Source organism: Mya arenaria, chromosome 8, assembly GCF_026914265.1.
Source record: "Mya arenaria isolate MELC-2E11 chromosome 8, ASM2691426v1".
Taxonomy (NCBI): Eukaryota; Metazoa; Mollusca; class Bivalvia; order Myida; family Myidae; genus Mya; species Mya arenaria.
The window spans coordinates 41,849,161-41,865,775 of NC_069129.1; the positions used below are offsets into that span (position 1 = coordinate 41,849,161).

The following is a 16,615-nucleotide window of genomic DNA, read 5'->3' on the forward strand; positions in this document are numbered from 1 at the left end:
GGAACCCAGCTCTAATGGATATCTAGATACTGTACAAGTTTCATCAAGATACAATCAAAACTGAAGACTGTATCGTGTTCACAAGCAATTGTTTACAGACGCACGAACGCACGACCGCACGGACGCACGGATGCACATACTACGTACACATTACCATCGCATAAGCTCTTCTGGCCTTTGGCCAGTAGAGCTAAAAATGCGAAAGATACACATGTTGTAAGCGATGTGATACAGCAATAATCAAGATTTAATGCATTGTACACAACGATATCAAACTTATGTAAGTTTTTTTTTTTAAATATTTTTTTCCTGCAATGATATCATCTGGTGTCTAGTCCCTTTAAGAAAAAAAATCTTATCTATGATGCATAAAACTATACCAGAAAAGCCCTTTCATAATAATTGTTATGCAGTCTGTACACGGCTAGGAGTATTTAGTTCCAATCCCTGTCTAACCAATCAAATTGCACCACCCCAGTTGCGACCATTTTAAAAGTCTGTTAAAATTAATTCTGCTTTTCTTTGACATATCTTAACAAAAATGCACCAGAACAGCCTCAGACTAGTCTCCAATATACTGAATCAAAATGCACCAGAACAGTCCTAGACTCAACCATCAAGATAACACTACAAGTCTCTGACCTACCTGAATCAAAATGCAATAGAACAGCCTCAGTCTCGGCCATCAAGATAACACTACTAGTCTCTGACCTACCTGAATCAAAATGCACTAGAACAGCCTCAGTCTCTGCCATCAAGATAACACTACTAGTCTCTGACCTACCTGAATCAAAATGCACTAGAACAGCCTCAGTTTCGGCCATCAAGATAACACTACAAGTCTCTGATATACCTGAATCAAAATGCACTAGAACAGCCTCAGTTTTGTCCATCAAGATAACACTACTAGTCTCTGACCTACCTGAATCAAAATGCACTAGAACAGCCTCAGTTTCGGCCATCAAGATAACACTACAAGTCTCTGATATACCTGAATCAAAATGCACTAGAACAGCCTCAGTCTCTGCCATCAAGATAACACTACAAGTCTCTGATATACCTGAATCAAAATGCACTAGAACAGCCTCCGTCTCTGCCATCAAGATAACACTACTAGTCTCTGATATACCTGAATCAAAATGCACTAGAACAGCCTCAGTTTCGGCCATCAAGATAACACTACTAGTCTCTGACCTACCTGAATCAAAATGCACTAGAACAGCCTCAGTCTCTGCCATCAAGATAACACTACTAGTCTCTGATATACCTGAATCAAAATGCACTAGAACAGCCTCAGTCTCTGCCATCAAGATAACACTACAAGTCTCTGATATACCTGAATCAAAATGCACTAGAACAGCCTCAGTTTCGGCCATCAAGATAACACTACTAGTCTCTGACCTACCTGAATCAAAATGCACTAGAACAGCCTCAGTTTCGGCCATCAAGATAACACTACAAGTCTCTGATATACCTGAATCAAAATGCACTAGAACAGCCTCAGTTTCGGCCATCAAGATAACACTACTAGTCTCTGAGATACCTGAATCAAAATGCACTAGAACAGCCTCAGTTTCGGCCATCAAGATAACACTACTAGTCTCTGACCTACCTGAATCAAAATGCACTAGAACAGCCTCAGTTTCGGCCATCAAGATAACACTACTAGTCTCTGACCTACCTGAATCAAAATGCACTAGAACAGACTCAGTCTCGGCCATCAAGATAACACTACTAGTCTCTGACCTACCTGAATCAAAATGCACTAGAACAGCCTCAGTTTCGGCCATCAAGATAACACTACAAGTCTCTGATATACCTGAATCAAAATGCACTAGAACTGTCCTAGACTCAACCATCAAGGCAGCTTTGGGGACAACTTGACTTTTGCAGCAGTCAACATAATTATATATTATCCAGTTATGCTATGTTTGATGTTTGATCATTATAGATATGCACCCATCCCAACAGGGAGTAACCTGACTCTCAAACAGCATTAGTGTCATAAAAAATAGCGCTCACTGTCAGTGAGGGGAAATCTCAAAACACTGGCAACCATAATACCTAGTCAACTGGTGCATTCAGTCCCTATTAGAAATGTGCATTTAAAACACTGGAGTAGTCAACAAAATTAGACTTTTTGGTTTGATTTGCAGTGCAGCAGTCAACACAATACTTACTCGTCATAGTTTTGATATGCACTAAAACAACAAGAGCTGTCCAGGTTTAGACCTAAGTGCCGCAGTCAATACATACTGGTGCACCTTGCATGTAGCTTACATATGCACTAAAACAACAAGTGCTGTCCAGGTTCAGACCTCAGCGCAGCAGTCAACATATACTGGTGCACCTTACATGTAGTTTAAATATGCACTAAACCAACAAGAGCTGTCCATGCATGGACCTCTGGCAGCAGTCAATACATACTGGTGCACAATAGCTATGCTATGCACTACAAAACAACAACATCTGTCCAAGTTCAGACCTCAGGGTGCAGTCAACACAGACTGATACACCATAGCTTAAATATGCACTTAATCAACAACTCATTGTAGCAGCCATCAATACAAACATATGTTTATAATAGAAACATAATATTTATGCACTAAATACACCTTGGCAGTCCAGACAGTGTACATGTAGCTGTCAACAGAACAAACAAATGATCCTTAATAGAATCATAACAAATATGCACTTAAAACACCAGGGCAGTCCAGACAGTGAAGCAGTCAACAGTAAATACTGAACTGTATCATAACAGATAATCATACTCTCCTCTCTGAGAATGACATGACTGAAGCCACATTTACGTGCCAACAGAAATGCAAGCCATCAGACATGTGCTTTGTAAAGGGAAATGGCACTTCAGAGTAAAAAGTCAAGCTGATCTCTTCCTATATAAAGCTTAGTCTGGAACTAGTCTGAACTTGTTATCAGACTCTAACTCAGACAACAATCAATGTCTCCCTCTTTTCTGTTAAGTTTATTGCCCTTCTTAGACTGGAGACATTTGCCATAATGCATGGTTAGGAACCCCAGCCATATTTTTTCGTAGATTTAGAAATATCAAGCCAACAACCTTAATATAGGTTTAATACACTTTGTAATAATTCACAGTATGTGTAAACTGACAAGATTACATGAAATAATTTTGAACGTGAAAATTCAATTAGAATTCTGCAAAATGAAAATGCTGCTTCATTGGGGCGGCCTCTTATAAGAACAGAAAATTATTAAACAATTATTAATTTCGAGAAAGGTTGATGTAACTAGAGCAGCAATGTGTCATTAATGAACTCAGAATGAATAGTGTTATCTAAGTGTTCATCAAATTTGTTCTGATATTATGCAAATAACATTGTAATGAAATGAATATTGAATAACACATGCTCAAGTTTGAGTGCTAACAGAGTGAATTTAGTCATATTTTTACAAATCAAGGGCCGTTACTCTAGAGTTAATAACATTTCTGGCTGTTGATTTTTTTAACAATGCTAATAATAATTGTGACCAAGTTTGGTGAAAATTGAATTAGAAATGCTCCACTAAGAAAGAGGTCAAATGGAATTTGGTAAAATTTTGACTATTCAAGGGACATAACTTTGAGTGATATGATTTGATATGCCTGTTAATCGAACTCGGTGGAGATGATATGCAAATTACAATTGTGATCAAGTTTGGTAAAAATGGATATATAGATATGCTCCGGTTTGAGAGCAAAGTGAATTTTGCAAAGTTTCGACAAGACAAGTCAAGGAACATCACTCTTAATTTAATAGTGTGTTAAATATCTTTAATACTTTCTGAGTAATGGCCAAGGTTTAAGCTTCATACTTCATTGCGATGATGAAGCCGTAGTCCCTTTAAGATTGTTTTTATTTATTTTCAACCAGCAGACTTGAAAAATGGTAGGGTCAAGTAACTGGAACCAAAAGTATTATTTTTCAGGCCTTATTTACTAGAACAGATGAATGGTGAACAAACCAGTTATTGAATGCCTGTCTAGACACCATTGGGAGTGTAAAGATTTCCTGTACCAGTTCAAAGAAGCAAGTGCTGGTCAACAACATTTACTTGTACAAAAAAACAGAAAAAACCAAAAACGGTTTTCTTGTCGCAATAACAATTCATAATTATGATGCTGTCTGTCATTCAATTGACTAATAGAGGGATTATATTTTTTCAATAAACAATAGAACACATTTGTATAATCAAGGGCACTTCTTTGACCATCTCTGACATTAAAAGGTCGGCTAAGAATTACCCCCCCCCCCCCATGTGGAATCAGCAGGCCACTCAAAAATATTTTAAGTTCAGTGCTATGAATGAAAATTATTTGTTGTCAACTGAGCTTTCAGAACGCATTGACCAACATCCGTTAACACCAGCGAATGCCCATTATGGTTAAACATCAAATCTGACAGTGAAATGTTTCCAGTAGGATAAAAAAAATTGACAGTCAGCTGGCCTCGTTACCGACTTCCACACATTACCGACTTCCACACAATCCCTTGGGTGTAATTTTTTGCACCAGAAACACATGGAAGTTACTTAATGACACAAAAACATATTTTTTGTTAGAAAAACAGACATTGTGTAAATAAACTGATGATAATTGTGCATATAATTTTTTTATATCAATAAAAATAGTTTTAACCACAAAAAAACCAGTATTTTTTGTAACTTAAGTCTCAAAAGATACATCAGTTGCAACTTAAGTGCAAAATCTCAAGGTCTGATGTACATGCTAAAATTATCCTCAGTCAAACCTTGATACTGTCTATTCATGATAAATTTTCCAAGAAATAAACATGATCCAAAATCAATTTATTACAAATTGAAATCATAATTATCCTCAGTCAATCCATGAAACTGTCTATTCATAAGTTTTCCGAGAAATAAAAATCAATCCAAAATCAATAGATTACAAATTGAAATCAAAGTTATCCTCAGTCAATCCTCGATACTGTCTTTCCGGGAAATAAAAAACGATAATACTTGGTCTGTGGTTAGATAAGATTCACTCTGAGCTTATTATTTTCAGGTTGTGAGTTAAAGCCCCAGAACACATTCTATTCTTTTGTTGCATTTTTTTAGGCGAGTATAAATTAATTGTTAAATTTTCATCAACGCCCACCCTCCCCCTTTTTGTTTCCTGGAACTGCCCATTACATTTTATTTTCTTAAAATAAAAATGTCGAACTAGGGTCTGTGTTTGTATATCGGTCTGGAACTGTCCAGAAACGATGTTTATTCATCATACCGTAAACTTGTCGATGTATATAAACATTAACATGTAAAAAAAGAGAAATGTAACAATGGTGTTCATGATTCATCTAGAAATACATGTATATATTCCCTTATGCAGTAAGAAAGAGCATGAACACATATTCAATGGTGAAACAGTTATGTAAGACAAAGAAAAAAAGCAAATGTTACCCCCAACCCTTATTTAAAAAAATTTGAATGAAAATCTCACATTTTTTTATTATATATTGGCCTTTAACTCTCGGGAATTTTAAGTGTTACCTTTAAACACTAAGACATCTCATGAGGGCTTTTTTAATTATTTTTTTTTTAATTTTAATTATAGTAGGTGTAATAGCAATCTCATGAAATATCGATTGAACACGAAAAAGAGGTAGTTTCCCGAGACAAACTTGTATCATTTATGTAAAAAAAAAATGTTCATTTTTCATTAGCTATGTGGGACACTGACTTCACTTAAATTCAAAGATTTCAAATCTAAAATTCTAATCAGTATTTGATTTTTTATGCAGAAATAGTGAAGTCACACAAAATCTACAGCTTAAAGTGCACTGACAGTGCAATTATAATGCTTATGTAACAGTTTAAAGGCGCACAATACAGAAATTGATGCAAAATCATATATTTTTTTAATTTTCATGCATTTGACTCATGGACTTTCATGATAAAAATAAAAAAGGCGTATGATTAAGGTATAGATAAAAAATATAATAGCTACATTAGACTTTGTGGCAACATAGCCATTAATATACAAATATGGAAAGCATTAAATATGGAAAGCATTAAAATTTAAAAAAGAGAGGTTTTTTGCATCGATCTATATTGAGTGCCTGGAACCAAATTAGACAAAATAGGTTCCTAAATAATTGCGTTTAGCATCATGACTGCCTATGGCGAATTAAATTACCGTAAATTATGGTAAATTTTTCCCCCCTGATGTTGACTTGGTATTATCAGATAAATCAGATCTTGCTAATTTATGTCATTGTCTTACAGTAAATCGGCAACCAATTCAGTCCAAAGAGGTGATGCAAGTGCAACGATGCAAAGCACACAGTCAATACTACATTTGTGCAAGTGCATTAAAGCAAAGCATACCTTTTATATTCAGGGTTGACTCAATCAGATCAATTGGTAAAAAATCAAGGAGTTTTCAGGGAGAATTTAAGTCCCTTCATTCAATTTTCCAGAACTATCTTAAATAACAAATTTAAACACATATTTTCAATCTTATGAAAATAACCCATATTTTTGACATAGTAACCTGTCGAACATTTCATTTTACTTTAATGTTTTTCTGACTGTAGGTGGGATTTCAGGGCAGACTTGACTATTGAACTCAGATGTCAATCACTTTTATGCAATGTTTACACTCATTTTGAGTTAATTTTCATGGTCAACCAGACAAGGATAAAAAACAAGAGGGCCATGATGACCCTTAAACGCTCACCTAAGCAAAGGGCCACAACTCTTTGATAAAGCATTAATAAAAATGTTGCAATTTAAACATATCTTTACTGATGACGATGCCTTGTTTTATTTGTAAAGGGTCATGCGATGAAGCTACCTGAAAAGTTTCATTGAATTTAGCCTGGTAGTTTCAGAGATTTTTTTAAAAGCAAAACAGGAAGTCAGCCATTTTGTTGTTGTTGTTGTTGATCAATCTCAATGCCTTGTTGTATTTTTGTAGAGGGTCACCCAAGGAAGCTTCCTGTAAAGATTCAGTGAATTTGGACTGGTAGTTTCAGAGGAGATGCTTTTTAAGGCAAAACAGGAAGTCGGGCATGTTCTTGTGGTTGTTGTTGTTGTTGTTAATCAATCGTGACCCCTTGTTGTATTATTGTAGAGAAACACTCAAGGAAGCTTTCTGTGAAGTTTCATTGAATTTAGCCAGGTAGTTTCAGGGGAGATGTTTTTTAAGCAATTGTTGACTGACCGACGGGCGGACTGATGAACGGACAGATGATGGACAAAGACCGATCACAATAGCTCACCTTGAGCACTTCATGCTCTGGTGAGCTAAAAACACAAGAAATTATTTTGTTGATACGCAAGACATTCACAGCAAAAACGAAACCGTTAGCGGAAATAGACTGATATGTTCCCATGTAAATTGTACCACTTCTAAGTCTAAAACCTGTACAATCTCCGTACAGTCACACGCACGCAAACAGATTTCGAAAGAGCGTCCACATAGAACAAACGTCTTAGGTCAAGATGAACCATTTTTATTTCAGGCACGCAATCATTGTAGCAAAACAATAATAATTTGAGGACTTTTTTCAAAGATACAAGCAAGTTTTCAAGAAAAAATAAAAATTCAAGTAGTATTAATGAGTTAATGGCAAATTTAAGGACTTTTTATCTAGCGACCATAAGTACTTATCAAGTCTGTGCGAAGGCTGATACTAAAAAATGTAAGTGCAAAAAGGCAAAGCATGTGTCAGTCTATTAACTAAAGTACGCCTTTATAAAAAATGCAGAGCAATGTCCTCATAAAATGTGGTAGACTTATATATCGTATTTATATGTTCTGTGTCCTTGTCAAGAAGAACAACAGAATTTAATCAGCGGGAATTAAATCAGTCAAACTTGTATCAATAACAGAACTTTGAGCTACATGGTACTTTGGAATTCTTTCAATAAAGTCTATTGAAAGCTTAGGATATCCAAGGTTAGAACACAACTTTAGTAACAATTTCAGCCAATGGAATTGCAGAAGACAATCATTATGTTATTGGCTTAATCATGAAGTATTTCAACTTTCGCGGGTGTTTAAAGGTCCACCTACTGGCAATCACAACCACTCCCTGGGTCAAATTTTGTGTCAACAATCTGTCAGCCAATGAGGTTGTATTCCATGTTTGTTAGATGACCAGAAGTAAAATCTTAAAGATTAAGAAGGGCATGTTCGCTACACTCACATATCCAATTCTTAATCATTAAATTTCTACTTCATGTCTTCTAACTATTACTTACATAATAACCCATATAACCTTCAATAAGTAATATAATGCCTTATCATTCAAAATAACATCTTTACATCTTAACAGACATGACGCAATAATTTGGTTCTCTGTATGTTTTATTAGTTTCTGAATGTCTACATTCATGCCTACGTCAAAGGGATCAATGTTAAGATTCACTTTTAATCATTTAGAAAGCCCTGAAGAAAACAACCACCAAATTTCCATTCATAAGCCTTAATTGTTTTTTTCAAGTGGGTTATTTAAAAGCTCATGGAATACGCAGTGGGCTATTGTAGAGGCATTTTGCGCTCAGCACTAAGAAAGTTTGCAACTGTGTCCAGCCTGCCAACTTAATTGTTAAGAAGACCAATAATAACAAGTAGACCTTTTCCCACAGGTTAACTATTTTATTCCCAAAAATAATGCATAACAAATAATTCCAAACCAATTTCATACTCAGCATACTTAATATAATGCCAAATAATGAGATTCTGCATACCACATTTCACAATCAAACCCCTGAATGTTTACCAAAAGGGTTCCAGTTCACACCCTTATAACCAGAACTTTTGAACATTGTGTACTCTAAGAGACATGTTTTTACGTGGTCTGCCAAACACAGTTCCATCATCCATGCCTTTTTTTTTCACAAAATAATATCTAATTTCATCAGTCATCAAAATTAAGACTTTTGGATGAACATGCCAAAATTCTTATAGTATTGCTTGCCATCAAATTTTTTAACAACTGCCCTGCTATATAAAATTCAGAATTTGAGCAAGCCCTGAAGACATTTTACCAGTGCAGGGCTTGCGGGCTTGTGTTAATTTCAACCACTGTGTCATGTAGCATTCCTTTGTGCAAATTATTATTCATATTGAAATTCAGTACATGTACAGCACAGGGTATAATACTTATAAATTATAATAACCTGAATTTATGATAATTGGAAAGATAAAAACACGGTTAATATTGCACCAGGCAAAAATATCAACAATATTCACACTGAAAAATCGGGCAGGCCTTATTTTTGTCACATTATTGCCTGCCAGTGGAAATTCTGTCTTGACAAGTCTCGCTGCTAGAGGAGAATACTTCAGTCTCGTGTAAATGCTGTCTACCTGAATGGCACATTGTCATGCCAGATGGCACAGTTCCCACTCAAGTTTATTTTTCTGGGGGTGCATATACCCACTGCGTAAAATTCTGGGGGTGCAAAACAGTTTTGGGGGGTGCAGTAACTAAATGATTACTTTGCGCAGAAATAAAACTCACATTGATAAAAACAAAGTAGATTCAGCTGTGTTATTTACTTTTACATCTGCTGAAAAGATTAATCAATAAGCATACAATTTTCAACATTTTTGTCAGCTGCATTTGAATCTTCGAATGTCATTGCATATCCTGTCTATCGCTTATAATATCATTTAGTACTACACATTTAAGTCGTAAAACATTTTTTCAATCTATAAAAGCTGCTGAAAAATGCTTGTCTGGATTTTTTTTAATTAAACAAGGGACATAACTCACCAATTATTCAAGTCAGAGTTACTGTGATGTGCCATACAGTATTATGACATTTTTGTGTGTGTATGATGTCTCTGGCAATATATGCACCAAGTTTCATTTTAATATCTTGAAAAAAAAACAACATCTGTATGAACTTAAATGTTAAACTATTTGCACTACAAAGACAATGCTGACACATACCAAGGCTATCAAAATACCTAGACTATATACATTCTGTGAAAAACAGACAAGCCAACCATCCATGAAAATGTCTTCAGGGGTATAAAAAAATTTCAAAAAGTTTACATTGTAAATCATTTTCTCATTTCATTATCACTGATTAAAACTAAAAGGCATAATGTAAATACTTGCAAAATTTATATTATACACTATGACTAATCAAACAAAATACACATCATGGAATATAAATGAAGGGAGACCACATCCTATTCCATATCTTGATTCCCAAGAGGGTCTAGACTTGCAGCTTAGCAAATATGAAATCTCGAAAAAATATTGACATTCTAATAAATCCTAAAATAATGTAGCCATTCCCAGACTAAAGCAGCAGACCATTTGGGTTTAAGTAACACTTATCTATAAACAAGCTGGCATACTGAGGGACTGGTTGCCTGATCGCCCTGTTGGTTTCGGACAACCTTTTTTTAATTCTAGTTGTCCAAACCGGCAAGTAGAAAAATCGTCCAAAAAATACTTTATCGAAAATTTCTAATCAAACTGTCTTAAAACCCTCGCTTATTGTCAAATTTTTAAGCCTAAAATTATGAATGCGTTTATTGGCTATTTGCATACATGAGAAGAAATCCATTCTTGTTTTAAGCTGTCTTTTTGTTTTTCAAGTTGTGGTTCAAGAATGCGTGGTTACAAAAATTCCTTTTGCGACTGATAATAAGATTAGTTTTTTTAATTCTTAAACAATACATTTTTATCTGTTTAGTTGTTAAACTAGAACTCCGCGAGTCGGATGTGTCGCCTGACGAATTATTTAACTGTCAACATTATAGCTGTTAGATTGGCATTTTATTCATTTATAGACAATGATGTTGCCATTTAACTTTCAAGTTAGGTGGCATTTGAACTGAAGGTAACAATGTTAAGCCAGGAGCAAGCAACTGGTTATATAAGCAAAAATGAGCACAATAAATACTGAAGTCAATGACATTGAGAAATAATTTGAAGATAATGGATTAATACGTTTTCAGGTGTGAAATGAGCATCTCTGTCTTGCTTCTGTCTAAACTGCTATCCAGACCGGTTTATGATGGCTGAAGTTTCAAGTTAATACCCCTTATATTCTTCAAGATATGCCCCGGACAAAACTTTAAGCATGAAAATTAACAAAGGGCAATAACTCTAAACATATAGATGCAAGAGTTACGGTTTTTGTGCACTGCACTTTCCCTCAATCAGATATACCTACGGAATAAGTTTCAGGTTGATACCTCCTATAGTTTACGAGATATGCCACGGACAAAACCTAAGCAAGAAAATTAACAAAGGGCAATAACTCTAAAAATATGACAGCAAGAGTAACTGTTCTTGTGCACTGCACTTGCCCTCAATGAGATCTATCTAGCTATGAAGTTTCAAGTTGATACCTCTTATATTCTTCAAGATATGCCCCGGACAAAACTTTAAGCATGAAAATTAACAAAGGGCAATAACTCTAAACATATAGATGCAAGAGTTACGGTTTTTGTGCACTGCACTTTCCCTCAATCAGATATACCTACGGAATAAGTTTCAGGTTGATACCTCCTATAGTTTACGAGATATGCCACGGACAAAACCTAAGCAAGAAAATTAACAAAGGGCAATAACTCTAAAAATATGACAGCAAGAGTAACTGTTCTTGTGCACTGCACTTGCCCTCAATGAGATCTATCTAGCTATGAAGTTTCAAGTTGATACCTCTTATATTCTTCAAGATATGCCCCGGACAAAACTTTAAGCATGAAAATTAACAAAGGGCAATAACTTTAAAACTAAGAAAGCAAGAGTTACTGTTATTGTGCACTACACTTGCCCTCCATGAGATCTATCTACATATGAAGTTTCAAGTTGATAACTCTTATATTCTACAAGATATGCCCCGGACAAAACTTTAAGCATGAAAAATAACAAAGGGCAATAACTCTAAAATATGGAAGCAAGAGTAACAGTTTTTGTGCACTGCACTTGCCCTCAATTAGATCTATCTACAAATGAAATTTCAAGTTGATACCACTAATAGTTTAGGAGATATACCCCGGACAAACTTTAAGCATGAAAATTAACAAAGGGCAATAACTTTAAAACTAAGAAAGCAAGAGTTACTGTTATTGTGCACTGCACTTGCTCTCCATAAGATCTATCTACATATGAAGTTTCAAGTTGATAACTCTTATATTCTACAAGATATGCCCCGGATGAAAAATAACAAAGGGCAATAACTCTAAAAATATGGAAGCAAGAGTAACAGTTCTTGTGCACTGCACTTGCCCTCAATTAGATCTATGTACATATGAAGTTTCAAGTTGATACCACTAATAGTTTAGGAGATATACCCCGGACAAGCGAAAATGGGATGCGGACGCCGCCGCCGACAAAAGTAACCCCTATATGTCGTCTTTTCAGGCGACACAAAAATAAGGTCAATTAAAAATTGATAATTCAAAGCACTGCATAATATTCCACGACATGCAATCAGTCGTCAATGACTATCGGTTAACGTCTGATTACATGAACTTAGGGTTTAAAAGGTGAGCCTAAAAAAAAGGCTTGTTTCTAGAAACATGCAGAAAAAATAATGGGCAGGTTGGTTTCTTTTCATTATGGCATGTTAAATTAGTGTCAAAAGGCATTTTTCATTGTCATATGGAAAGAAGTTCTATTGCATCGTTTGGTGCTGAAAAAATTCTTGTTGGGAAATTAGCAAATGCCATACTTTCAAACAAAAGATGCATATAAATAATCATATTGATTAAGCTTAACTGAGTTTAACTTACCATGGATTTTATGTTTAATGAAAATATTTTTTTTTATAACGTTTTAGTACATCAAACAGAAAAAGAATTTGAGAAATTAATAAATATAATAAATATAAAAGCCTGGTGTGCTCTCATCCAACTATTGTTAGATTTATATATAGAAAACTTAAAAATTTCAGCTGTTCATGTTTGTATTTAAATAAGTGTTAAAATGTTTTTGAACAAAATACAAATCAATCATTTTTTTTTTTTTAATTCATACACGTTGAATGGAGTGTGTTTAATTTTTGCATATATATTTGAAAGGAAGGCACTTCGTTTTGATACGTGTATACAAAGCTGAAAGTAGACCAAACTCTAGCTCAGCACAGTTTTCTTTCTTTTTTTATTGTGCGGTAAGGCTGTATAATTTTTTTTATTTTTTTTTTATTAGGTTTCACATAAGATTATTATTGTCATCATTGGAGAATGGTGTTTAAGTAATATTCTGTATAAAGGTTATAAAGGTTTAAACTACATTTTAAAACACATTTTTTTCACCAACTGACGAGAAACATTAAGAGTCGGCACTTATTTCGTAGGTAGGGTCGGGTAACCAGAACCATATGTATCTTTTTTAGGTCTTAGTTAAATTAGACTTTAGAACATATCAGTCTCTTCTTTAGAAATATTTTGCTGTGTAATTTAGACCTTATTTAGATCAACAGAATGAAGGAGTATTCATTAAATAATAACAAATTTCTTCATATATTGTGTAATTATGAAGAATATTTACTGAAAAACCCTGCCAAAATCTAAGTACCTCCCAGCCCCCCAAGGGCATATCAGATATTGCATTCTTTTATAGGCCAAATACCAATGGGGGCAAATATACCCAACATCCAGACATGGGGCAATAATTAAATTACCCCAGTAGATATTTGTGTTTATATGCATATATAGGTTAAATATTGTCAATTCAACGGGTTAAATGTCGAGCACAGCAGGGTAACAGGGCCTGGGAAGACACCCTAGCCCTTTTGTGGGTAAAAAGTGTGTGTTTTTTCAGTTTTGGGGGAAATTTCTCAGAGAACATGTATTTTTATTTCAATCGATTTGGACAATTTAGTTTAACAAATGGAGTATGAATTTAAAATACCTTATAAATATATAACTATGAAACATCATTTAATGAGTCATAAGATTCTTATAATATGAAATAAAAACAATAATAAAAAAAATAACAACAACGGGGTTTGGCCATTGGGGAGAGTGAGCTACGGCAAAGAAGGGAAAAAATGCTCTGGGCAATGAAACATTTTTTAAAAGAACTAAATATGCCCTTAAAACAACATTAAGAGTCACTTAAAGACCTCTAGGCAAAAATTTCCCTTACACACATTTGAATAACAGTGGCCTTTAAGTTTTATCAAGGGACACAATTCAAAAACTATTTGAGCGCAAGTGATGGTAATTGCTCCACATGTTATGCAAAACGGTAATTGTAAACACAGCGTTTCTTCATCTAACAATACCTGCCTTTTTCTCTTTGAAAAACAGACAAAGTAAAAGTTGATAATTTTCGATTATGATAAGCCCGAGCACATGCCAGATGTATGGGAAGAAAGAATGCCAGTTAACAGTTCAATCAGCAGACAGTGTAAAACATCTATAGATAGAATAAATAGAGAACTTCAATGCAATAAAGATGAAGAAACAATGAGCTTCTAAAGAATTTGAAGAATTTCACATAAATGCACCACTTGAGCTTCCCACAAAACACCAGACCAGCAAATAGTCTACTTATTTTCACCCATCTGCTACTGTGGGCAATTTCTAGTGCACAACCAAACTTGGGAGGAATATCATGACGTTATCTGGTAATTAATTGTTGCAAAGTAAGTCAAAAGAGGCTCTTATAGGTATATTTTAAGCTTCAACATGCGACTCCCCGAGGAGTGGAGGTGCATCAACCAGGTGCAACGCCAGATGAACATAAAGATGATAGAGTGCATACCAGTGTTCTTTTAACTTCGGAACATTAATTTAATGCTCAGCGTTACTGAATGTCTGATCAAATATTAAAGAATTCATTCCTAGAATAGAGTTCCTCATCATAAGGAATAGGATGTTATTGACGCCAGACGAAATGTACGGAATCACTCCATATTATAAGCAGAAACCCTACATATCATGGTCGTTAACCCTTACATAAAGTGCAGAAACTTTTTAAAATTAATAATAATAAATATACAATAAATATCCTACTAGATGTGCATGCTGTAATAGACGCACAGGGGGTCTTTAGTCCATCTATTTTCCATAGCTGAGACTTAAAACAATGCTTATTTTAACTCTTTAAGCTTAAAAATGCGATCAGTAGTAGCGATTAAAAGCGTTCCATCAGTGCCTTTTATTTATAGCGCACCTGCATGCTTATAAACCCATACCCGATCATATAATTTAGGTCACATACCACCTACATTGATAACCGGGTGAAACATTTCTCATTCTTGCCAAAATTTGTGTCATAATATTCTAAAACCACCCGTTCAGTGGACAATTTAAAGGAATTATACACTAGCTTAGCTAAAGTGGATATTGATTGCTGGTTGGTCAGTCCTAGGCTTTCGACTCCGCCTACCGTCATGTGATTGGTAATTGTGACAAGCGAAGTTTATATTTGATGTTTATAACTCTATGCATGACTGATCATCGAATTAAGCGGTTCTTATTTGGCGCCTAGCGTTTTCTTAAAGACACGCGCATGACCTAATGGACAGACAGAAATCCTATACATGAATTAACCAACAAAATGCAGACATAATTGTCAGAAAAATCAGATGTAATAGAGAACAAAACTTTGACATAACATCTGATAATGGACAATACCAATGGCTGTTTTTTTCCCCGCCATTCGGCCATTTCGAAAGCCATGAAATATGCATTGACATTGGAGTCAAAGCCTTGAACAGTAGTAGGCAGAAAGCTCAACAGAATGGGCGAAAATCCATGACAAAATAAGCAGAAATCCTTGACATAACGACAGAAACTCAAAATATATTAGACTTAATTCTAAAATAGACATCAGGGAGCCAGAAACATGACACGTTTCTGACATGTTCAATACAGATTCTCGATAAACACTTAAACATTTAAAGAATTTGATGTTTTGCATTCCTTCGAAAAAAATAAATCAAATATTACATAAAATCAAGCAACCAGAAGAGAATATCTATACAAAGAACAGCTAAGAATCACTCTCAGACAGTCTGGCATGAGCAGAAATGTCATAAGTAATTAGCCTACAAAGAAGAAGAGGCAATTTACAGATCAGCAAAATGAAGCTTGTCGAAAATATTTTCAGCCTAGATCCGCCTTGCTTATTCTAATACACCGGGTAAGAAAACACACTTTTTACACATGTCTAACCTGTAAACACTTCGTACACAAACAAAATTTTACTTACTGTTCTGGTGAAAGTCAAAATCCAAAGTAAATCCACTGGAATGATTCTCCACCCATATATACGTTATTTTAACAACATTTAACTTAGAATGAAAGACTTTTGGGAATCCTATATACCGCGAATTTCTACAAATTCTCACAATATTTTCTTGTCTATTTTCGTCGTCACTATCCGTTTCCGTCAAGACCAGTTCCGGCGGTACGCATGCGCTCTTCACGTCTTTGTTGTATGATCCAACTGACTGTAAGTTACCGGTTGTCATGGAAGATCGAGAACGGAAGCCAAAAAATCGAGTAATATTCAATTCTATAAAATTTGTTCTCGGTGCTCGAATGTTGTACTCGCACTGTTTGTATCCCTTTTCCTCGTAGTGCTGTGACAATGCTCTGATCTCGTCTTTTTGGGAGTACGTGAAGCTACACACGCCTGAA

General features: G+C 35.0%; 1 protein-coding gene across 3 annotated transcripts in view; it reads right to left on the reverse strand.

The window, feature by feature from the left end:
* The window catches only part of LOC128242255 (uncharacterized), a 131,190-nt gene that overhangs the window by 44,367 nt on the left and 70,208 nt on the right, over window positions 1-16,615 (reverse strand). For all 3 annotated transcript variants that reach the window (XM_052959345.1, XM_052959346.1, XM_052959347.1), the window contains one exon: window positions 16,185-16,610. In XM_052959345.1, the coding sequence (XP_052815305.1) occupies window positions 16,185-16,610 (426 nt within the window). The remainder of the gene's footprint in view (window positions 1-16,184; window positions 16,611-16,615) is intronic.